We start from the raw sequence: 24,517 nt of genomic DNA on the forward strand, positions 1-24,517 counted from the left end.
ATCCGTCAGGGATGTCCATTCTCGCCTTTAGCCTTTGTTTTGGCAATTGAGTTAGTAGCCATTAAGATTAGGCAGAATAAGAATGTTAACGGTATTTCGAATTTGAATTGTTTAAATGATAGGTTTTGGGATGATATGTTAAAAATTGCTTTGTATGCTGACGATGTAACGTTATTTTTGAAAAGCGAAACGGATTTAAAACATGCCTTATTGATTTTTGATTCTTTTTACTACGTTTCCGGATTAAAGTTGAATCTGTCAAAATGTGAAGCCATGTGGCTAGGAAGTCAAAAACATTGTCAAGACACCTTTTATGATTTCAATTGGAAGAAAAAATTAAAGATTTTGGGAATTTATTTTTGTAATGACATATCAGCCTCTGACGTTGAGGAAAATTGGACAGAGCGAATTACGTCTGTTAAGCGCTTGATTGCGGCATGGGAGAAAAGAAATTTGAGTATCATGGGTAAAATTATTGTAATAAAAACGTTCTTGATCTCCCAATTTGTTTATTTTATGCAGGCATTTGTGATCCCTGATAAAGTATTAGCAGAAGTTAATAGACTGTTGTTTAGATTTTTGTGGAAAAAGAAAGAAAATAATAAAAAGGCATTTGAAAAGGTTAAAAGGATAATATTGTGTAGTGATGTCGAAAATGGTGGTTTAAATATGATTGATTTGAAACACATGCAGGCATCATTTTTATTACAATGGGCTGTCAGACTGACATCCCGCAAAGTCACGGATAAGTGGAAATGTGTTCCAAAGTCAGTGTTTTCAATGTACGGCTCAAATTGTGAATGTTTTTATTCAAATGTTAATTTTCGGAGACTAAAGGGGAGTGAACTTGTCAAATCCAAATTTTGGAAAATTGTTTTGAAAACCTGGCTTGATAACAACGTAGGCTTATGTATTGATAATAATTTATTTAATCCGCTTTTATGGAATAACCAATGTTTTGCTTATGCCGGAAATGTACTGTATTTTGAAGATTGGGCGAGAAAGGGTCTTAATAGCGTACATGATGTTTTATACAGAAACGAATTTGTCTCCTATCAGTTCATTTGTGATGTTTTAGGAAAATCCCCACGGAGAATTTTGGAATATAACATGGTTCGTGCTGTTGCTCTGAATGTAATGCACAAGACGATGCACGGAAAGAAAGAAATTGATTTGATGGATATCCCCTTATATCGTGGTAAGAAAGTACATAGCGCACAACAGTTTAGAAAAGAATTAGTAAGTATGAAAGTTGTTGAACCTTGTGCAATTGGCTTTTGGAGGAGGAAATTTAATTATGAAATTGATAAGAAAGATTGGCTGACTAGTTTTGAATCGGTTAAAGAAACAAGGTTGCGTGTATTACAATGGAAATTACTTCACAATATTTATCCCACAAACATTATGTTATGTAAAATGAAAGTTGTGGAGGACAATGTCTGTTCATATTGTAGCAATAGCGTTGATTATATAGAACACTTTTTTCTCTTTTGCCCAGTGGTGATTGAGTTTTGGAAACAGATAGAATTTTATATTTGGGTACATATGGATAAACAAATAGAGTTAACAGTGCACGAAATTATGTTTGGTGTTAAAAATCGAAAAATGCAAGCAACCCTGTTGAAAGAATTGAACCGTATAATTTTGGTTGCTAAAATGTGCATAAGTATTTATAAAAAAACAAAGGCTTCAATTCCTCTCTTTGTTTTATTCGAAAAGCAATTGCAGATCAGAAATGTAAAATTATGACTTTTATTCCTCTTTTTTATTTCTTTTATTTTTCTATTCTTATTTCTTTTATTTTTTTCTCCTTCTCTTCTCATTTCTAGATACGGACCCAAAGTTACACCAAGATGTATATAGTGGATGTCATACTGTGTTTTTTGTGTGTGTATAATTATAATGATATGCATTTTAAATACATATTTCAACGGAAAAAAAAGAAAAAAAGCTATGGTCTAAGCAAATAGTAACACAATCTTGGGGCAACCAAGGAAAATTGTCTAAGGGTACAAGTAAGAAAAAAGCTTTTCATTAATTTTGATACTATATACTTTTTGAGTGGTAAATGTTGAAGGATGAAAGAAAATATATTGTGAGTGGACGGATGCATGTTATTCATTAAAAGCCCCACAATGATGTGCTTGGCAAAAAAAAAAAAAAAAAAAAAAAAAAAAAGAAGCCACTCTGAGGGAGGATGGTTATAGTAGGACAGGCTTGTCCCCTACACTGAAGCCTCTCTGAGGGAGGATGGTTATAGTAGGACAGGCTTGTCCCCTACACTGAAGCCTCTCTGAGGGAGGATGGTTATAGTAGGACAGGCTTGTCCCCTACACTGAAGCCTCTCTGAGGGAGGATGGTTATAGTAGGACAGGCTTGTCCCCTACACTGAAGCCACTCTGAGGGAGGATGGTTATAGTAGGACAGGCTTGTTCCCTACTGGTCCAGAAGCCTATGGTGGACCTCTTTGCCACCAGGTTTTCAAAGAAGCTGCCAATTTTCGTCTATACATTTCCGGACCCTGAAGCTTGGGAGACGAATGCCTTCCCTCCCTTCCAGTTGCTCAGCCGAGTACTCAGGAAGGCGGAGCTGGAGGGACCATCACTGCTGCTGATCGCCCCTCTTTGGCCCTCTCAGGCTTGGTTCGCGGACCTCCTGAGACTCTCCCACGGCCCTCCCATTCCACTCTTTTTTTCAGTCAGGAACAAAGGCAGAGACAGTGAGGTTGACGCTCTCTCTGGTTGTCCGGAAGTCGTAACTCACGAAACTCGCCAGAACACGCTCAATTTACTGGTGCATTTTCTGACTCAAATATCTTTTAAGGTCACTGAATCACTGTCCGTGACCTCACGGATGGAACATTTCCTGCGAAATCTACCCCTTACGGTAGAGGTTTCTGTCAGCTACTTTCGTTGGGCTACACAAAGGGTTTTCATAAACTTCCTTAGGTTCAGCATTTTGTTTTAAGAACTTACGGAAAGAACTAAGGACTACATCATGTGGCTGAGCTTAGTTCTTGGCACAGAAGCTTTTAGCTTTGGTTTTGTTTTTGTGCTACTTACACAAAAGACATCAATCATCTTTGTTTTTTACCTATAATAAATAGAATCACATTCCTTCTGGTTCAGTGATTCAACTTAGGCATTACGCCCTTCAGGGCCGGTTTTTCTCGCGCTAGTTGAAAGCTACACTTTTTGGTAGCCTTCAATATTGCTATTTCATATGTTACGTGGATTTCCATTGGTCAATTGGGAAAAACTGAGCTCATTGTAAAAGTGATATCGACGACATTTCCGTCGATATCAGTTTTGATATCGACGACCTCTTTATTGCTTACCCACTTCAAAAACAAAAACACCTAAATTTAAAAACAAACAAATACATATGAAAATGTCTCGTCGCGATATAACCTTCGTGGTTGAAAACCACGTTAAACACCAAATAAAGAAAGAAAGATATGAAAATGTAATGATCCCAGAATTTACTTGAGCAAGTGACTAAAGACTTTTTGAAAGAAAAGACATTTTTAAATACTGAAAAGTACAAGAAAAGAGTGAACAAAAAGAAATAATAATCAGAGGGAGGGATATGGAACAGCCAAAACTGAGACAAATACTTTTGTAATTTCTTTACAGTAAATACAAAATGTCCAGAGAATTAGCAATATATCTAACATTGACTGACTGTGTGATGATATCTTCTGCTATTGGTCTGTTTCGACAGTGATATCAAAATCTCGACCTCCTGTCTCGATTTTGATATCACTGTCTCAACAGACCATAGCAGAAAACATCATCACACAGTCCGTCAATATGTAGAGGTTACACGCAGAGTCTCAGTGATTATTAAAAATAATGGTCGAAGTTAGCGGATCATGAAAAATGCGAGCTTTAGCGAGCTTTTTCATGACCGCGAACTGAGACCATTATTTTTTATAATCACTGAGACGAGGTGTGTAACCTCTTTATTCCTCCTTTCTTCAGTTATTCAAAGAAAAGAGGAGGTTTTTTGCGAAAGTTTGATCGAATCCTATTCACTCAACCAGTCAACCTGCGCAGGCGATCGATTAATGCGCGGTTGTATAGTTCCGTGCAAATCATTCCATTCTGTTAACACTTCTTGTCAGTTTTCCTATTTTGGATGTTTGGACAGTAAAATCAAGTACACAGATATGCTGTTATTCTGCTGTGGCGGCAAAGGCAGATATTGTGTGTTCTGTATATGTTTTGGTATCGCTTAGGATAATGTTCTTTCGTCAAATGGGACTAGCAGACGAACTTTTGCACCCGTGTTCCAACGTTAAAAACTGTATGAAGTTCAGTTTTCTGGGGAAAATAGTGTATGAAACCGCTTTATGTTGTTTAAATTGATGAGATGTGTGCATTTGGTTGCGTGTGATCTGTTTATTAAAGGAAATATTGTTGAAAACTGACCGTCGGATTGCAGTCTGTTGTCGAAGAAACTGAGTGAAAAGAAGGGGAACTACTCTTGTCGCTAGACAAAGTATGAGTTACTTGCCTTGCGGGAAATTGCTTGTGATGAACGTTTGAGCACGGCAAATCTAGATTCAGAAAACAACCGAACTCATGGATTTTATATGAAGATTCATGTGTTCAGGCCTGTAGTTGTTAATTTAAATGCGGTATGTTTGTATTGTTTGCTCCAGAGATGTATACTTCGTACGTTAGAGCGTTCGGAACTTTTCAGTCGCAAAAAGTAGTACCGAAACAGAACAACTTCTCAACCCATTGCACTATCGAGGATTCAGGCTGTTGCTGGGTCGTTATTTGTTTGGTTGCTGGGTCATTATCGAAAAATAACTACCCCTACAAGTTTACAGAGGTAAAGAAGCAGAGGGGGGAATAATAGGTACTACGGCGGCCCCTGGATTTTTCTTGATGTTGCAATGAGCTAGGAGGTTTTCTCCTACATTGCAGTATTGCTAGCATCCTCAAGGGCACTTCCCTTGACGCAGCATGGTATAAGTCACAGCTTCTGTCCCGGGATTGGTATTTGGTTTAATAAGAGGGCTCTATCTCCCTGAAATTTAGGCTGGATTTCCTTACCAATTTCAGAAATCCGGTCTATCATCCTCTTGTATCCGCATCTCCTCCCTGAGTAATTTTCTTGCTTTCGGAGATCATAACTTGTTTATCCGTCTGGTTAGGGCCCTCGTCACATACCGGGTCCGGACATTGCCTATTAGTTCCGTAAATCAAATAACTTCTCTTTATCTCCATCAATGTTGCTTGTGATAAAGATATTCCATGGGTCACTTTGGCCAAATGGTTAGCCACACTGTTTTGACAGGTCTATCTTTGTGGTAAGGCCAGTCATGTGACAATCAGGCAGTCCTGCCTCTTACTGCGGTCAGAGCTCAGGTGACTCTAGCCTGGGCCTGGTCAATAGCAGTCCTCCGCTTCGGTCTACTCTCAGAGGTTCTGGAGTTAGCCTGCTGGCGCTCAGAGAACGTTTTTATCATTTACTTCCTCAGTAGTTCCGCTCTACCTGCTATGGTATCAGCAGGACAAGTTTTCTGTTCTTGATATTATGCATTTCCCTCCCCCTACAGTAGCAATCTGCTATATGGCCAAGAATCTGTCATGGCGTCGAAAGAAGGAAAGAGCCCGCTTGAATTATTTGGCAGGCTCCTGCTTCTAATAAACTCTTTTTGCAAAGAACATTTTTGTGTTGGATGAAAGAGGATGAATGGACGAACGTTTTGGTATAACATGGTGGCAAATTTATGCCGTAAGCAATGAATAACAGACTTGTGATTCCAACCTTACCTGGTCATTCTGGAGAGAAAAGCGTTACGCGATTTTGGGTGCTCTCAGTTTTGTAAGAACTGTACTCCGAACACCTGCGCGACAGGTAAATCCTTCATACAAACCAGACAGGTAAATCCTTCATACAAACCAGACAGGTAAATCCTTCATACAAACCAGACGGGTAAATCCTTCATACAAACTAGACAGGTAAATCCTTCATACAAACCAGACAGGTAAATCCTTCATACAAACCAGACAGGAAATGAATGCAGTGTTTAATGAGACCAAAAATGAGCTCGACGGAGCTGCCAACTTCGTTCATTTCGCTTGGAAAAGTGATGCGAGATGTACATTATTATCCTTGTGTAAATTCGGTATCCGTCAGTCAAACGGTCGTACAGTCCGCGGTAAATGTAAGATACAAGATACAAGAAGTTTTATTGTCCTCATCAATACAAGGAAATTTGGCATGTGTGTGGCAAGACATGATACACTGATACATAGACATTTACAAAACACAACTGAAGTTCAATATCAGCACACCCTTACGCAACATACCCACTACTTCATACACACAGGCTACATGTGCCCCTCGACGTACGCAAGTTACCCACAATTCACCCAGTCATACAGCTCCACATGCACTTACTCATTCATGCAGCACTCTAGCACCCGGCCATGTACAACTCACACACTGGAACCCTCATACGGCTACATATTGCATTATAACACCTGCACAAACATTACAACCTCAAACATCGTACTAGATCTACAACTAACAAGCATACCTCCACTATCATGCACCGAATACATCATCATACATTACATCATAACATATTGCATTATAACACACGCACAAACATTACAACATCAGACATCGCACTATATCTACAACTAACAAACAATCATACACTATCAAACACCAAGTACATCATCGTTCATTAAATTAAATCGTAGATGGCCGCCAAAGATCGATTTCGAGGTTCACAAAGTCTACTAAGTCTAAAAAAAAATATTAAAAAAATTGCTTGCAATGCATGCTTTGTCTGTGATTCGTGAAAATCGACACGATTTATTGATTTTGTGTAAAGAAAAATTACTTATAACCAAAATAAAACGTTCTCGTTTTGCCGAGATGTTGTGACGAGCGTGACCTAACTAGTCTCCCTTGGTCATTTGAATATGATCTATCAATGACAACAGGACTTTCACACCTACGTGCGAGCTGGACGAGCCCAGCCCTACGGGTAAGTGTGCATGGTCGTCATCCAAATAGTAACGTACATACTTTTGAGAATGAAACTGCTATAAATCGAGTGATTTCTTACGAAACATGATCAAAACAATGTTTGAAAGGAAAAAGTATTCGTACCTGAATGATTCAGTCGAAAATCGGAGGCAGTCGGGCTTTTGAATGTTCGCTAGGTTGAATATGGTTTCAGATTTGTTGTAAATGTAACATACTTAGGATTTATTCTGCATTTCTTGCTTAGAACGATAGATTCTGAATGAAAAAGCATTTTTTAGGAAGTAGCATGGTTAACATTACCAGGGAGTAAAGAAAACCACGCGTTCCATCCTGATCTGGCGATTCGATTCATTGCACGCTACTTTACTACAAGGCTTTCGTGTCAGCTGTAACGTACAGTTCAAAATTCCTCTCTTTTCAGTTTTGGTGGTGAAAAATGTACGGTTTGCAGAATATTTTGTCACTAAGCTTTCAAAATTGACTCCTTTCATCCATAATTAAGCATTTTGGGTTGATATCTCCGAGCTTCGTCACTTTCACCCGCCGTACGTTAGTTTACCATATCGATGTAGTGTAAAGTAGCGTACGTTTCTGTCTTTGTCGAATCGAGTGTTTTCTTAACTTTTTTAATGTAAGATTTGCGTGATATATGTTGAAAGCCAGTGTTACCAACTTTGCTGAAATTAAAAACGCCGAACACCTGTGGTTTAGTTGGTCACATCCCGTACATTTGTTTACACAAGGTGCTAGCTCTGACCGGATGTGTAAAGTGGCGTACGTACGCGCTACATGGAATGTTCCACTTTCCCCCACCGAATTCATGGAGATTACACGTTTTAGGATGTGGATTTTGCTTGCCTTCCATAACTTGTCTTCCTGGCTGTTGCAGTTGGGATTTTTTTAGGGGAGGGGGGGGGGGGGGGGTATTATTAGATGTTTGATGGGTTGTTGACAGACCAGCCTTTTTGTCTGTCCGAGGGGGAGCATATCGTCTTTTGTCCACGGTCAATAAATATGAAACAAAAGTCGATATGCCCCCCGAGGACCGACAAAAAAGCTGGTCTGTCAACAAGCCATCAAACATCGTTTTTGTCATCATTTTGGTAGTGAGAAAACAAGTGCACAATCAACCCAGGGAGCCATGCTTTGAAACACGGGTCCCGTGCTGATAACCACACGGGTCCCGGTTTGATAACCACTGGCAATCAAAGATGGCGTGTGAAAGCAACTTTCTGTGTTTTTGAGTTCATTAAATGTTGGGATGAATATGTCAGGTTTGAGGATGCACAGTTCAGTAGGTTCATCTCGGTATTCCACCCCCTCGGCTTTCTGTTGTAAATATTAAGCTGAGTGATCGAATGTGGAAGCTACGTTTGGTCAAAGGTCACAGAAGATTTGCGTCGTGCAGCGAAGGAAAGAATCGCGATCTTGTTTCCGACTCAGTACCTCTTTGTTTTTCATTAGACCTGTCATTCTGCTTGCTCGGCTTTGTTAGATGTTTGCATATCGTGTTGCTATTTTCTTTGCTTTTATTATTGTTTCTTATTTGTGCTTCGTTTATCGATACAACGTCTTGTGCACGGGTCAAAATGTGTGTGTCGGGTGTCGTTTTACTTGAACTTGACGTTCGTGTTTCTCCGAACGTCTGTGTATCGAAACACAGATACACGCACTCCATGACTTTGTAAGAAGACATAACATATCGGCAGGTTTCATTTGTTTGTGACGAATTTATTGAAGTAGTTTTGCGGTTTTTGACTCACATGCGAAGCAAAAGTGAGTCTATGTACTCACCCGAGTCGTCCGTCCGTCCGTCCCCCCCGTCCGTCCGGACGTCCGTCCGTCCGGAAAACTTTAACGTTGGATATTTCTTGGACACTATTCAGTCTATCAGTACCAAATTTGGCAAGATGGTGTATGATGACAAGGCCCCAAAAAACATACATAGCATCTTGACCTTGCTTCAAGGTCAAGGTCGCAGGGGCCATAAATGTTGTCTAAAAAACAGCTATTTTTCACATTTTTCCCATTTTCTCTGAAGTTTTTGAGATTCAATACCTCACCTATATATGATATATAGGGCAAAGTAAGCCCCATCTTTTGATACCAGTTTGGTTTACCTTGCTTCAAGGTCAAGGTCACAGGAGCTCTTCAAAGTTGGATTGTATACATATTTTGAAGTGACCTTGACCCTGAACTATGGAAGATAACTGTTTCAAACTTAAAAATTATGTGGGGCACATGTTATGCTTTCATCATGAGACACATTTGGTCACATATGATCAAGGTCAAGGTCACTTTGACCCTTATGAAATGTGACCTAAATAAGGTAGTGAACCACTAAAAGTGACCATATCTCATGGTAGAAAGAGCCAATAAGCACCATTGTACTTCCTATGTCTTGAATTAACAGCTTTGTGTTGCATGACCTTGGATGACCTTGACCTTGGGTCAAGGTGTCAAGGTCACATGTATTTTGGTAGGAAAAATGTGTAAAGCAGTTCTTAGTGTATGATGTCATTGCTAGGTTTAGGTCAAGGTCAAGCATGTGAGTCGTATGGGCTTTGCCCTTCTTGTTTTGTGTACTGTTGCCAGTTTGCCAGTTGGTTTTTGGAACTTTGCAAAGCAGTGTCTTGTCGTCTGTTTAGGTCTGGGGAAACGCCAATCTTCTTCTTCTTCTTCGTACGACGGTTGTGTCAGACTCGGAATCTGGAGGATGCCATGAACATGGACGTTCTTTCCAGGTCCTCCAGTGCTCCCCACATTTTGGTCCTCAGATCTGTTTGGTCAGGCCATGTCTGGATCCGCAGTTGGTTGAGGAGGGGACATGCTTGGAGAACATGTTCTGGAGTCTGATCTCCCTCTCCACAGTCACATGTGGCAGACTCTGCTACACCTATCCTCCTTAGGTGTGCTTTGAGGCAGCAGTGTCCAGTGCGGAGGCGGAAGATGATAGCCTGCTCAGCACGGCTTAGGAGATGGAGGGGGTCTTGGTGTGGCTTGTAGCCAGAGCTTTTGTTGGTAAATTTCTCTTTCCATCTGTGTTTTATGCCTCTCGATATGACTGGCAGTGGTTTGGCTGTTCCATCTTGCTGCCATTCTTGGCGAGCTCGTCTGCCTTCTCGTTACCAGAGATTCCGCAGTGTGCTGGTATCCACTGAAGGACGACTGTGGACTTCCTGGCGAGGGTGCTGATCTGGTGCTTCAGCTCTTCCAAGCTCTGGTCTGTGTTGCTGGATTCGAGGGCGTGTAGTGCAGAGACTGAGTCGGTCAGGAAGGCAGTGTTCTTTGGTGTTTCTTCCACTGAGTTGAGGAAGCTTGCTGCAAGGGAGAGCGCGTTGACATCAGCTTTGAAATTGGAGCTGAGGGCTCCGCTTGGAGCTGACAGTGTTGTTGGGGGCTTCTTGGGCTGCAAGATGTATGCTCCGCTACCTCCATTCCTCGTTGCATCCTCTGCTGAGCCATCAGTGTAGGCAAGAGTCCACTTGCTGGCTGGATAGCGTTGGTGGATTTCGTCCAGCGCCAGGGCTCTCAGAGCGGCGTCACTTTGGTTCTGTTTGGAGGTGATGCCTGGAATGCTTGTTCTGATTTCCGCTCCTAGGCGTTGTGGAATCCAATCTGTGCTGGTCAGAGGCTCACACTGGGTCGGGCTTGGAGTCAGAATGTCAGCATTGTTTCTCTGCTGCTCCTTTATCTGATGGTTCAGGCTTTGGCGCTTGAGGCGGTTTTTGGTAAGTGCTTGGAGCTTGTCATGGAGTGGGTGGCTCTCGAGACGTTTCATCTTTTCTCCTTGGATGAGGAGTTTTTCTTCTCTTCTGGCTTCCAGGGGCTGAACTGACGCAGTCTTTTCCATTTCTGTCGTCTTCATTGCACCAAGTATAGTTCTGAGACCAAGGTTCTGTACCTTGTCTAGTCTGGCTTTGTTGGTGGGGAAACGCCAATGAAAAGAGCCGAAGAATCCTCGAGCGTTTCTATTGGGTTTGCTTTTGATTATCCATGTAATAGGGCTTCCTGCAACTATGGTAACCGGGGATAACATGAGATTTATTTCCCAGGTGCTTGTGAATGAAAACTCGTGAAAATGATGACAATGTGAGTTGGTGTAGGTGTTAGTGGTGCTTCTGATAGGTCTTTATTTATATGATATCAGAGCTTGCTGGCGACTGCAAATATTCTTAGTGTTATTTATTTTCAGGTATATGTTTGTTTTCATAGGACCAACAAAACAAAAAGATTGTTTCCAAATGAGATAATTAAAAAGTGAACAAGTGAAAATATTAAATTTTAAGATTTTTTTTTTTTTTTTTAGAACTTTACATAAAGCGAAGCTTTGTTTAGAAATGCTACTGCCTCCAAGTCCAAATACAACCAGACCCTACAAATGCATGAAGCTCTAAATACTACTTCATCATTTTGTGAACAAGAGAAGCAGCTGTTGGTGCAGTACCAGAGAAGTTTCACTGGTGACAGGAAGGAGAATTACAAGTTGAACATTTGATTAAGGCAGCAACCTTTCTTCGCCTGTACCAGAGGCAGAGGCAGAGGCGGGCCGACATGTCGCAGTAGTCGGTCATGCAACGATCAGAAGTTTCTTGGTGTAAAATAACATACCATCTGAGCACACTGGGTCGGAAACAACACAAATGCATCAGATTGTACAGCATTCTGGTCATGCAACGATCAGAAGTTTCTTGGTGTAAAATAACATACCATCTGACCACACTGGGTCGGAAACAACACAAATACATCAGATTGTACAGCATTCTGGGTTGTTTGACCATATTCCTAGTCTAGTTGATCATATGTAGCTCTATTTCTAGTCTAGGTGATCATGTGTAGCTCTATTCCTAGTCTAGTTGATCATATGTAGCTCTATTCCTAGTCTAGTTGATCATGTGTAGCTCTATTCCTAGTCTAGTTGATCATATGTAGCTCTATTCCTAGTCTAGTTGATCATATGTAGCTCTATTCCTAGTCTAGTTGATCATATGTAGCTCTATTCCTAGTCTAGTTGATCATATGTAGCTCTATTCCTAGTCTAGTTGATCATATGTAGCTCTATTCCTAGTTGATCATATGTAGCTCTATTTCTAGTCTAGTTGATCATATGTAGCTCTATTTCTAGTCTAGTTGATCATATGTAGCTCTATTTCTAGTCTAGTTGATCATATGTAGCTCTATTCCTAGTCTAGTTGATCATATGTAGCTCTATTTCTAGTCTAGTTGATCATATGTAGCTCTATTTCTAGTCTAGTTGATCATATGTAGCTCTATTTCTAGTCTAGTTGATCATATGTAGCTCTATTTCTAGTCTAGTTGATCATATGTAGCTCTATTTCTAGTCTAGTTGATCATATGTAGCTCTATTTCTAGTCTAGTTGATCATATGTAGCTCTATTCCTAGTCTAGTTGATCATATGTAGCTCTATTTCTAGTCTAGTTGATCATATGTAGCTCTATTTCTAGTCTAGTTGATCATACACACCATGTATTTTAATTTAATATTTTCCACTTGAACATAATAGTTTGAAATGGCTTTGATGTAAAGTAACGTACAGCTTAGTTGTTCTACAAGTTATGTCTCCATTACTTATTTCATGATAGTTACTTCTTACAACTTCTGAAAATCACTCCTGATAACATTCCCTTTGTCCATATCTTACACAAAAGACTGATTTAGTATGCTTTGAGGTTAGGCACATAGTTGGTGTAAAATAACGTACATCTGGCCATTATTTTACTACTTCTAGAAAAGGACAAATGCACAAGTTTGTGCCACCTTCTGAGCTTCTTGTTTTTCTTTCAATTCTGAATTGTGGCTCTAAAAATGATATGAGGTCTTATCGCATTTTTACTGATCACATGACAAAACATGCTGTTGTCATTGGTCAACTAGGAACTGTATATCAATTGACATCGCGCAGGAAGTTCCCAGCGAATTTGATATCGCGCAGGAAGTAGTTCATCAATTTTAATTTTGAAGAATAAAATCTCACATGAAGGAAACAAATGTCTCCCTTTTTTTTTAAATCACAAATTTATAAAAGAAAAGTAATTGAATCAGAAAGATTAAGCTGTGCAAGGGACTTCCACAGATGTGTTTGAACTGAAACTAACCAGAGAATTATTGCGGCTTGTGGTGGAGTGAACTTTTGTTTTAATTAGATTGTACAGATCATCTGCCGACTCCCTCAAGCTCAACATCCCCCACACCAAACTCAAAACAGCAGGTCAACGCTCATTTTCTTTCCAAGCACCTAGCCAATGGAACACACTACCTCTCCCCCTCCATCAACAACAGTCCCTCGAATCATTCAAATCTGCACTCAAGACATTCCTTTTTTCCACATAATCCATGCATTCTACACTGCCCACCCCATCCCACCCTGAATAACTGTACATATTTTAATGGTTGATGGTGTGTGTGTGTGTGTTGGTGACTTTAAGTCTCCGTGTGTGTGAATGAGTGTATGTGCGCCTTGAGTCGCCTGTTGGTGAGATATGTGCGCGTTATAAATATTCGTATTATTATTATTATTATTATTATTATTAATATTATTATTTATGCAGTGAAGCTGTTTTTATTTTGTTAGCATGATGCTGCCTGGAATAAGACTCTCATTAGTCTTAACAAAGAATATGGGTACTCCTTAAACCTAAAATACTCACCAGGGGTACTCCTTAAACCTGAAATACTCACCAGGGGTACTCCTTAAACCTAAAATACTCACCAGGCTCCGAAGAGATTAAGCATGGGGTGAAGTTTACACATGTAAAGTGATTTTTGGTGTAAAGTAACATACGGCCACTAAACATCCTGGCAGGCACTGATTATAGACATCTGACTTGCCATGTTTGTGGTAACAGTAGTACCATCCTGGCAGGCACTGATTATAGACATCTGACTTGCCATGTTTGTGGTAACAGTAGTACCATCCTGGCAGGCACTGATTATAGTCATCTGACTTGCCATGTTTGTGGTAACAGTAGTACCATTCTGGCAGGCACTGATTATAGACATCTGACTTGCCATGTTTGTGGTAACAGTAGTACCATCCTGGCAGGCACTGATTATAGTCATCTGACTTGCCATGTTTGTGGTAACAGTAGTACCATCCTGGCAGGCACTGATTATAGTCATCTGACTTGCCATGTTTGTGGTAACAGTAGTACCATCCTGGCAGGCACTGATTATAGTCATCTGACTTGCCATGTTTGTGGTAACAGTAGTACCATCCTGGCAGGCACTGATTATAGTCATCTGACTTGCCATGTTTGTGGTAACAGTAGTACCATCCTGGCAGGCACTGATTATAGTCATCTGACTTGCCATGTTTGTGGTAACAGTAGTACCATCCTGGCAGGCACTGATTATAGACATCTGACTTGCCATGTTTGTGGTAACAGTAGTAACATCCTGGCAGGCACTGATTATAGACATCTGACTCGCCATGTTTGTGGTAACAGTAGTAACATCCTGGCAGGCACTGATTATAGACATCTGACTCGCCATGTTTGTGGTAACAGTAGTACCATCCTGGCAGGCACTGATTATAGACATCTGACTCGCCATGTTTGTGGTAACAGTAGTACCATCCTGGCAGGCACTGATTATAGACATCTGACTCGCCATGTTTGTGGTAACAGTAGTAACATCCTGGCAGGCACTGATTATAGACATCTGACTCGCCATGTTTGTGGTAACAGTAGTACCATCCTGGCAGGCACTGATTATAGACATCTGACTCGCCATGTTTGTGGTAACAGTAGTAACATCCTGGCACGCACTGATTATAGACATCTGACTTGCCATGTTTGTGGTAACAGTAGTACCATCCTGGCAGGCACTGATTATAGTCATCTGACTTGCCATGTTTGTGGTAACAGTAGTACCATCCTGGCAGGCACTGATTATAGTCATCTGACTCGCCATGTTTGTGGTAACAGTAGTACCATCCTGGCAGGCACTGATTATAGACATCTGACTCGTCATGTTTGTGGTAACAGTAGTACCACCCTGGCAGGCACTGATTATAGACATCTGACTCGCCATGTTTGTGGTAACAGTAGTACCACCCTGGCAGGCACTGATTATAGACATCTGACTCGCCATGTTTGTGGTAACAGTAGTACCACCCTGGCAGGCACTGATTATAGACATCTGACTCGCCATGTTTGTGGTAACAGCAGTACCATCCTGGCAGGCACTGATTATAGACATCTGACTCGCCATGTTTGTGGTAACAGCAGTACCATCCTGGCAGGCACTGATTATAGACATCTGACTTGCCATGTTTGTGGTAACAGTAGTACCATCCTGGCAGGCACTGATTATAGACATCTGACTCGCCATGTTTGTGGTAACAGTAGTACCATCCTGGCAGGCACTGATTATAGACATCTGACTTGCCATGTTTGTGGTAACAGTAGTACCATCCTGGCAGGCACTGATTATAGACATCTGACTTGCCATGTTTGTGGTAACAGTAGTACCATCCTGGCAGGCACTGATTATAAACATCTGACTCGCCATGTTTGTGGTAACAGTAGTAACATCCTGGCAGGCACTGATTATAGACATCTGACTTGCCATGTTTGTGGTAACAGTAGTACCATCCTGGCAGGCACTGATTATAGACATCTGACTCGCCATGTTTGTGGTAACAGTAGTACCATCCTGGCAGGCACTGATTATAGATATCTGACTCGCCATGTTTGTGGTAACAGTAGTACCATCCTGGCAGGCACTGATTATAGACATCTGACTCGCCATGTTTGTGGTAACAGTAGTAACATCCTGGCAGGCACTGATTATAGACATCTGACTCGCCATGTTTGTGGTAACAGTAGTACCATCCTGGCAGGCACTGATTATAGACATCTGACTTGCCATGTGTGTGGTAACAGTAGTACCATCCTGGCAGGCACTGATTATAGACATCTGACTCGCCATGTTTGTGGTAACAGTAGTACCAAACACAAGACTACATGACTGCTGAATTTTAATGGGAGAAATAACTATGGGGAGATTCCATGATACTTATTGTATGTGTTTTGGTGTAAATGTAACATACATACCTTAAGTGCTCAAGGCACTATACTGACCCCCCCAGGCGGCCCATACCAATAAAAACAGTTTTATTCTGCTAAAAAACACATATCCTTCCTTACCCACAACAACATTAATAAGATAAAGCAAGTCTAAAAAATGGTGTTTGTGTAACACTTTTTGGACACACTGACAGATTCCTGGCCATATGTGAGTTGGGTAAGATATGTAATTTAATCAAAAATTTTAGTAATAAATTTTCATTTGATTAATATACTTACCCAACTCACATCGTTTATTCCCTCCTGCCTCCCCGCTGTTGGGGGTATATATTTCTAAAAAAAGAAGTGAGTTGGGCTTCGGTTAGAATGAAAACATGGCGGCATATGCGCACGCATACGGAAGACAGACTCAGTATTGGTTTGGCCTTGATACCGGTATGGGTATTGGTCACTCTTTTTTAGAGTTGTCTCCCTTCTTACCAAAGGGACGCGTACAGCGTTACCAGCACTGAACTAGGGTTAATTGCTATATGTGAGTTGGGTAAGTATATTAATCAAGTGAAAAATTTTGATTATGGGGTTAGTGCTAGGACTGGTTGGTCCGGTGTCAGAATAATGTGACTGGGTGAGACATGAAGCCTGTGCTGCGACTTCTGTCTTGTGTGTGGCGCACGTTATATGTCAAAGCAGCACCACCCTGATATGGCCCTTCGTGGTCGGCTGGGCGTTAAGCAAACAAACAAAAACAAATTACTAGATGTCTTTATTACTAGATGTCTTTATTACTGGGTGTCTTTATTACTGGATGTCTTTATTACTAGATGTCTTTATTACTGGATGTCTTTATCACTACCCCCAGTGGGTTAGGGGGAGTCCTATATTGGTTGGGACAAGAAAGAATTTACCAGATGCTCCCCAGCATGTCGTAAGAGGCGACTAACGGATTCTGTTTCTCCTTTTACCCTTGTTAAGTGTTTCTTGTATAGAATATAGTCAATTTTTGTAAAGATTTTAGTCAAGCAGTATGTAAGAAATGTTAAGTCCTTTGTACTGGAAACTTGCATTTAATATCATATTCTTACTCCGAATCACATTAGCATTGAGTCACCTGAGATGCTTATCACTGAAAAACGCTTACCCGGCTAAAGAATTTAAAGGGAAGCAACCCCATCACCAAAACGAAAGTGAAAGTAGCTTTGGTAATGGGCCAGTACACCGGGAGTTACCTCCCATACGGGTGTATGCCACGTCACTTCCTCTAGGAACACGTGCCTATTATCATACGTCTTTTTCACCTCGGAGAGGACGGTTCACTTTTTGACGCTCTGTGGCTGACCTTGTGTGTTTGAGTGACACCCGCCGGCCACGTTACCCAGCTTGTCTGCTCGCCTTGCCTACAGTTTGGTGAGCTCGTTCCCGTTTGTTGTTGGTTGTTTGCGCTGTTTCGTTACTGTACGTTGTCCGTTTTTTACGGACTTGTGTGTCAGTGACTTGCGTGTTTCGCCATTTTGTTGTGTGAGTTAGTTAGCTAACTCGTGTGACTTTGCTAGTAGCTCTGCGTGCCCTCTTTCTGTTTGGGCAAGTGTAGCTTTAGTATTTTGTTGACGCGTAAGCGTGTGTGTTTACTGTGTTTTCAGTCGTTTTGACTTACGTTTCAGTAAATCTTTTTACTTTGCCACGTGTTGTTGACGTTTGTGTCAGTGTCTTGCGTGTCGCCATTTTGTTGTGTGAGTTAGTTTTCTAGCTCGTGTGACTTTGTTTGTAGCTCTCCGTGCCTCTGCTTGTGGGGCAAGTTTAGCTATAGTATTTTGTTAACGCATTAGTGCGTGTGTTTACTGAATTTTCCAGTCGTTTAGACTTATGTTTCAGTAAATTTTTTCGCGTTGCCACGTGTTGTTGTCAACATGTCTGATTCAGACAAGCGCCGTGGCAAGTCGGACCCCAAGGGGAAAATTAAGGCTAAGTCTTCCTCTTCCAAGCAACGTTACTTGTTACAGACCAAGAGCGTAACACTTTGTTGGCTGTACCAATTTCGGCGCCTAGCGCTGTTACTACTTCTGCTTCTTTTGCGGCGCCTAGCGCTACTGTTACTTCTGCACCTGTCTCTACATCGGAGACTTCGTCTTCTTTGTTAGCACCTGGACAAGGTGCGTTGGTTTCCTCTCTGTTAAAGTCACTGGTTCCAGAAATCCGCAGCTTGGTGCAGGCAGAATTTCAGCGTTCCGTCGCCAGCAGTTCGGCGTTTCCGGCATCTGGCAGTGACGTCCGGGCATTGGCTTCCGTGTCTTTGTCCTCCACTTCCGGCTTGGAGCAGCGTCCTCCCTCTTCAGCGTCGGTTGGTAAGCAGAGCTGGTCCGATAGCCCTCGTGAGGCGCCTGGACGTTCTCCTTCGGGGGACAGCTCTTTCGCATCGGGTCACGACCGATACCTTGCTGATCTTTCATTTCCGGCGATAACCTACGAGGCCCCGGACTTGTTCGAACAGCGGCGGCAGTCGGTTTCGACTGCCGCATTTCCGGCACTTGCCGGAAGTGATGATCCGTCCGCTCCGGCACGCTACGGCGGTCGCGGCAGGATGGAGTATTCACTGACTTCCGGTCCTTCCGGATCGCGAAGTCAACCAGTGCAGTCTTCACTTCCGCATTTTGCGGTTCCGTTGACTACACTTCCGGTTTCGGCCGGAAACGCTTCTTCCTCTTCTGGTGGTTCCTTCCGGATACCAGATAGTGGATTACAGCGTGCGCCTTCCGGCTTTCAAGCGCCTAGGCTTGAGCAGGCATCACTCCACTCAGTCGGGGGAGTGACGTCAGCTCATCCAGCTCCGGTTTTTGCGGATGGTCGTCCTGCTTACCCTTTACCTTCACAGGGTTTTGGGCGGCAGGATGACGTTAGTGCTCAGGCTTTTCCGGTTTCCGGTTTGCCAGGGCATGCTTCTGCTTCCGGAACTGGTGACTTCGGTCATGGTTCCACGTGTGTCTATTCTGATGCTCCATCAGTGGTCAGCGAGGAGTCGCGGGGCGTGTTTCCGTCGAAGCTCAAGTCTGTTCTTGACGTTGCGGCGGAAGTAACGTCTCGTTATTTTCCTGAAGGGGTGGTGGCTGCGGACTCTTCCGCATCATTCGTTCCTTCTGCCATGGCGGACTTCCGGCCGGCACAGGAGGATGTTTCTTCCTTCCGGTTCGCCGAGTCTCCGTCAGTGGCTTACCAACTTTCGCATTCACTGGTTCGTCCAGCACATGCGGGGAGTGGTATTCGGCCAGTGCCTGTTCCGTTACTGCTTCCTTTTGGTCCAGTTCCGGAATCAGCTCAGCAGTGGGTGGCTTCAGCTGCCCAAGCCTCTTCCTTCGTGCCTACGGCCAATAGGAAGCTTGGCATGCCCAATCAGAGCCAGAATTGGCTGGCGTCTTTTGCACTCCCTAGGGCTACCCTTCCGGTTTCCCGGGAATTGCTGCCTCTTCTGGCTAAACCGATCAAGCGTGATTCGGTTTTGCCGGTTTCCGAGGCTTCCCTCCTCTCTGCTGAGGAGGTTGGACGTCGGCAGATCGAACTGTCCTCCATTGCGGAGACTCTCGTTCGGGCTCTGTCTCGGGCATTGACCGATTCGCTAGTTCCTTTCACTCTCAGTGAAGAACAGAATGCGGACGATGTCTCTGCGCTTTTGACCGCATTGGCCAAGGTCAATGAGGAACAATTGCGTCTTTCCTCCCTGCAGTACACCCAAGCGGTACTCTGCAGGAGGGATCTCTTCCTCTCGCAGTCCCAATTCACGGAGCTGGCTACTAGGGAGACCTTGAGAGTCTCCCCGGTCTCAGAGGAGTCTCTCTTCTGTCCGCTGGCACTGGATGCCAGACAGAAGGAGATTCAGTCAAACAAGGACAGTCAGTTCCTTGACTACACTCTGAAGGGGGTGAAACAGTCTCAGCCTTCTAAACAGAAGCAGGCTCAGACATCGTCTAACCCCAAGCCAGCTCAGAAGCGGCAGGCTTCGCCGGCCGCTCGTGGTGGGAAGAAGAGGACGGCATCGGGGAGGGGGCGTGGCGGCTCTGGAAGTAAGCCACACCCCCAATGAAGCGCTCCCGATCTCACCTCCCTCCCGCCCTCCACCTTGGTGATGGCGGGAGGCCCCTCCCGGGCACTTTCTCGTTGGATGTCGGTAGTAGACAGCCAATGGATTGTGGGAGTGGTGAGTTCAGGCTTCCGTCTACTCTGGCGGGAGGAAAAGGCGCCTCTTACCCGAGTGCCTCCGCGGTTCAAGCCCCCCTTCTCGCAGGAAGCACGTTCCGTCTTGCAGTCGGAAATTGCCTCCCTGGAGCAGAAGGGCGCGGTGGAGAGAGTTCGGGTCCACAGCTCCCTGGGATTTTACGGGCGTCTGGTCGCTGTTCCCAAAGCATCAGGAGGATGGCGTCCCGTGTTGGATTTATCTCTCCTCAATACTTTCTTGAGGGAGATAAAATTCAAGATGGAGACGCCAGCCTCTGTCCGAGACTCTCTCCGCCCAGGAGACTGGGTGACCTCGATCGATCTCACGGACGCATACTTTCACATTCTTATGCATCCGACCGACCGGAAATGGCTTCGTTTCCGGTGGGGAGATCAGATCTACCAGTTTCGCGCACTCCCTTTCGGGCTGTCTCTCGCACCGTGGATTTTCACCATGGTGGTGAGACAGGTCTGTGCACTGGTGAGGTCCCAGGGTATCCGTCTGCGGGCTTATCTGGACGACTGGCTCATCATGAACCAGTCCCAGAGCGGCTGTTCGCAGGATACCCTGACGGTTCTTCGAGAATCCAACTGGTTGGGGTTCTCGATCAACCGGGTAAAGTCGGAGCTGACCCCGTCACAGACATTCACTTATCTGGGGATGTCTTTCGACACGGTCGCTTGGACTGTCCAGCCTTCTCAGAGAAGGGTGGACAAGCTCCAAGCTCAGATTCGCTCCACTTTACCTCTCCTGATGGCTTCCATCCGCTCGCTCGCCTCCATCTTGGGGCAGATGGAGTCTATGGCTCTTCTGGTTTCACTGGGCCGGGTCCACAAATGTCCGCTTCAGTTCGCGCTGAAGCCGTTTGTGGACTCTCCTCTGGTGGACTGGGACGCCCTCATCCCTTTGCAGGGATGGTTCCAGTCTGCGACCCTTCCGTGGTTGCACACGGAGTGGGTCTGCAGAGGTGTTCCGATCGTCGTGCCCCTCCCCGACCTGGACCTCTTTACAGATGCGTCCAGGGAGGGTTGGGGGGCACATACAGATCTTCAGACTCCTCCCTTTCCGTTACTCAGCCGAGTAATCCGGAAAGCGGAGATGGAGGAGCCGGCCCTTCTTCTTCTGGTCGCTCCTCTGTGGCCGTCGCAGGTCTGGTTTCCAGATCTTCTTCGGCTTGCCCAAGGGCCCCCCATTCCTCTCGCACTCGTGCAAGGGGAACTAGTGCAGCCCCGAACAGGCATTCCACACGAGGAGCCCAGTCTTCTGAAGCTTCACGTGTGGAAGTTGTTCGGGACTCGCTGAAGCGCTCTGGGGCGTCGTCTTTGACTCTGGACTTGGTGGCTCGCTCGCATAGAGCGTCCACCTCTTCAGTTTATGCTTCCCACTGGAAGGCATGGACTGCCTGGTGTTCAGCTAGAGGGGTGAGTTCGGTGGCTCCGCGCTCTATTCAGGTCGCTAACCACCTCTCTTTCATGTCTTCACAGGGCGCCTCAGTCTCCTCGTTGAGGGTCCGGCGCTCCGCTATCTCGGCGACTCTTCAGCAGATTGGTCGTTCTGTTCGAGTCGGGGGCGTTATAGCTGCAGTCATTAAAGGGGCTGCTCTTAAGGAAGCTAAAGCTCGTTTGCCCGCTCCCAAGTGGGACTTGTTTTTAATCCTGGAATTCCTTCGTTCTGCGGATTTTGAGCCTTTAAGCGAGGCCAGTCTGTTCAATGTCACTCGCAAAGCGCTGTTTCTCCTTTTGTTGGCTACGGCCCGACGGGGTAGCGAGGTCCACGCCCTGTCGGGTCAGCCTGGAGATATCTCCTTTGAGCCGGACGGTTCCGCATCTTTGCGTTTCCGGCCTGATTTCCTGGCCAAGAATCAGTCTCCGGGGCAGGCCTCTCCGCTGGTTAGAGTTAAGGCTCTGACCAGCGCTTTGGCCCCGGGTGACCCCGATTCGGTCAATTGCCCTGTGAGGGCACTTCGTCTGTACATAGCCCGGACTCAGCCGATTCGGTCTAGTTCTCAGAAGTTGTTGTTTATCTCTCTCCTTACTAGGCGCGAGAAAGATTTGTCGAAGGTAACGTTGGCCCGGTGGGTGTCCTCGCTCATCAAGCAGGCTTATGAGTGGAGGCGCACAAAGAGGGGGGGGGGTTATGCCCTCCTTGCCACTTGACTCGGCCCGAGCCCATGAGACGAGGGCGTGGGCATCCTCTCTGGCAGTTCTGCGCTCCAGACGTCTAGAGGAGGTGCTGACAACTGCGTATTGGCGTTCCGAAGATGTTTTCATAAACTTTTATCTTCGGGACGTCACAGCTCTTCGACAGGATGGCTCCAGAGGCCTTCCAGCGCTCATAGCAGCAGGCCAGTTCCTGTCCAGAACTTGATGGTGAGTTTTGATTCATTTCTAGCCCACCGCCTTGTTGATGTTATCTGCTAATGTGATTCGGAGTAAGAATATGATATTAAATGGAAAATTTCCTAAATAAATTATCATTTAATTAATATACTTACCCGAATCACATACTGTATTCCCTCCCACCTGCCCCGCTTATGGTTTTAAGATTTTTTAAAGCCGTATGATAATAGGCACGTGTTCCTAGAGGAAGTGACGTGGCATACACCCGTATGGGAGGTAACTCCCGGTGTACTGGCCCATTACCAAAGCTACTTTCACTTTCGTTTTGGTGATGGGGTTGCTTCCCTTTAAATTCTTTAGCCGGGTAAGCGTTTTTCAGTGATAAGCATCTCAGGTGACTCAATGCTAATGTGATTCGGGTAAGTATATTAATTAAATGATAATTTATTTAGGAAATTTTCCATTCTCCCAGTAAGGTAATATATTGTACTACGTTGCAAGCCCCTGGAGCAAATTTTTGATTAGTGCTTTTGTGAACAAGAAACAATTGACAAGTGGCTCTATCCCATCTCCCCTCTTCCCCCGTCGCGATATAACCTTCGTGGTTGAAAATGACGTTAAACACCAAATAAAGAAAGAAAGTATTTATTACTAGATGTCTTTATTACTAGATGTCTTTATTACTAGATCAGTAGATGTCTTTATTACTGGATGTGTTTATTACTAGATGTCTTTATTACTGGTTGTCTTTATTACTGGATGTCTTCATTACTAGATCAGTAGATGTCTTTATTACTGGATGTCTTTATTACTGGATGTGTTTATTACTAGATGTCTTTATTACTGGATGTCTTTATTACTGGATGTCCTTACCTGCTGTTTTTTCAGAGCGAGCCAAGCGAGTTTTACTGCGAGAGGAGAGAGCGCGGCTCATCGCTGAGGGCAAAGAGATCCCCCCTGAGCTGATGAACGGACTCAAGAATGACAAGTATGTGGAACACTTCTTTCTACTGCATGAATAACCTTCCGCTTTTGTCAAAAACACAAAGGCAATGTCAATTTCTGTCTTGAATTAATGGTGGGGGGGGAGGAGGAACCCACCATCTCACGCCCAAACCGAAGGTTTTAAAAAGGCAAAGATAGTTTGAACTTTGAGAATGAATAAATTCAGACAGTGGGCAGATTGAAGTATAGAGTTATGGAAGTGATTAAATACATTTTTTAAATATGGCAAGTTATTTGAAAGTTTACTTTATGACAAAACAAACCATTGCTAATCTGGTGCTGTGTGTTGGATGTTCAGTTGTACCGCGGAGGGCGACCATCAGGTTCTGCAGGAGGAAGTGATTGCCAAGCTCCACAAAGGTCAGTTCAGTCATGTGTATGTTAATGATGTGGGAGTTACAACACTCATTAAATTACATATTCGGTCAGTCGGAACTCTCTTTGTTCAATTCAAAGGTGAGACGCACAGGTTTTTGTTCGTTTTTCTACTACTCGTTTGCCTTTACAGACAGTTTCGTTGTTTTCGGAACTTTCTCAGCTCTCTTTTTAGAGTTAGGACTGTCTTCCTGGTTTTGGCTGATTGCAAGGGGTTTCACTCTTTTTGCCAGTCAGGATTAAGACAGAGTCAGTGAGATTGACGCTCTTTTGGGTTGTCCGGAAGACGTAACTCACGAAGCTTAGGGTCAGTTTCATTCAGGTCTCAACTAGACTTGAGGTGATAAGGACTTTATCTAAGCTGACCTTATCTGGGTGGTTTTTTACCATCATTAGGCAAATCCATGAGTGGTTACAAACAAGGGGGGGGGGGGGGGGGGGGGGCAGTCAGCCCTTCCTCCAGCACCTGCTACAGTGCACGATTCTAGATCTCGGGCATCGACTTTAGCCGTCCTCAGTTCAGGAG

At 44.0% G+C, this 24,517-nt stretch overlaps 1 protein-coding gene across 6 annotated transcripts in view; it reads left to right on the forward strand.

Annotated features, from left to right (window-relative positions):
* The window catches only part of LOC138971916 (remodeling and spacing factor 1-like), a 129,464-nt gene that overhangs the window by 27,411 nt on the left and 77,536 nt on the right, over positions 1-24,517 (forward strand). For all 6 annotated transcript variants that reach the window (XR_011457423.1, XR_011457426.1, XR_011457425.1 and 3 more), the window contains 2 exons: positions 23,500-23,599; positions 23,915-23,976. Coding sequence is in view for 1 of the 6 variants with exons in the window: in XM_070344762.1 (XP_070200863.1) it covers positions 23,500-23,599; positions 23,915-23,976 (162 nt within the window). In the remaining 5 variants the exon portion in view is untranslated. The remainder of the gene's footprint in view (positions 1-23,499; positions 23,600-23,914; positions 23,977-24,517) is intronic.

Source organism: Littorina saxatilis, linkage group LG7 (genome assembly GCF_037325665.1).
Source record: "Littorina saxatilis isolate snail1 linkage group LG7, US_GU_Lsax_2.0, whole genome shotgun sequence".
NCBI classification, from domain to species: domain Eukaryota; kingdom Metazoa; phylum Mollusca; class Gastropoda; order Littorinimorpha; family Littorinidae; genus Littorina; species Littorina saxatilis.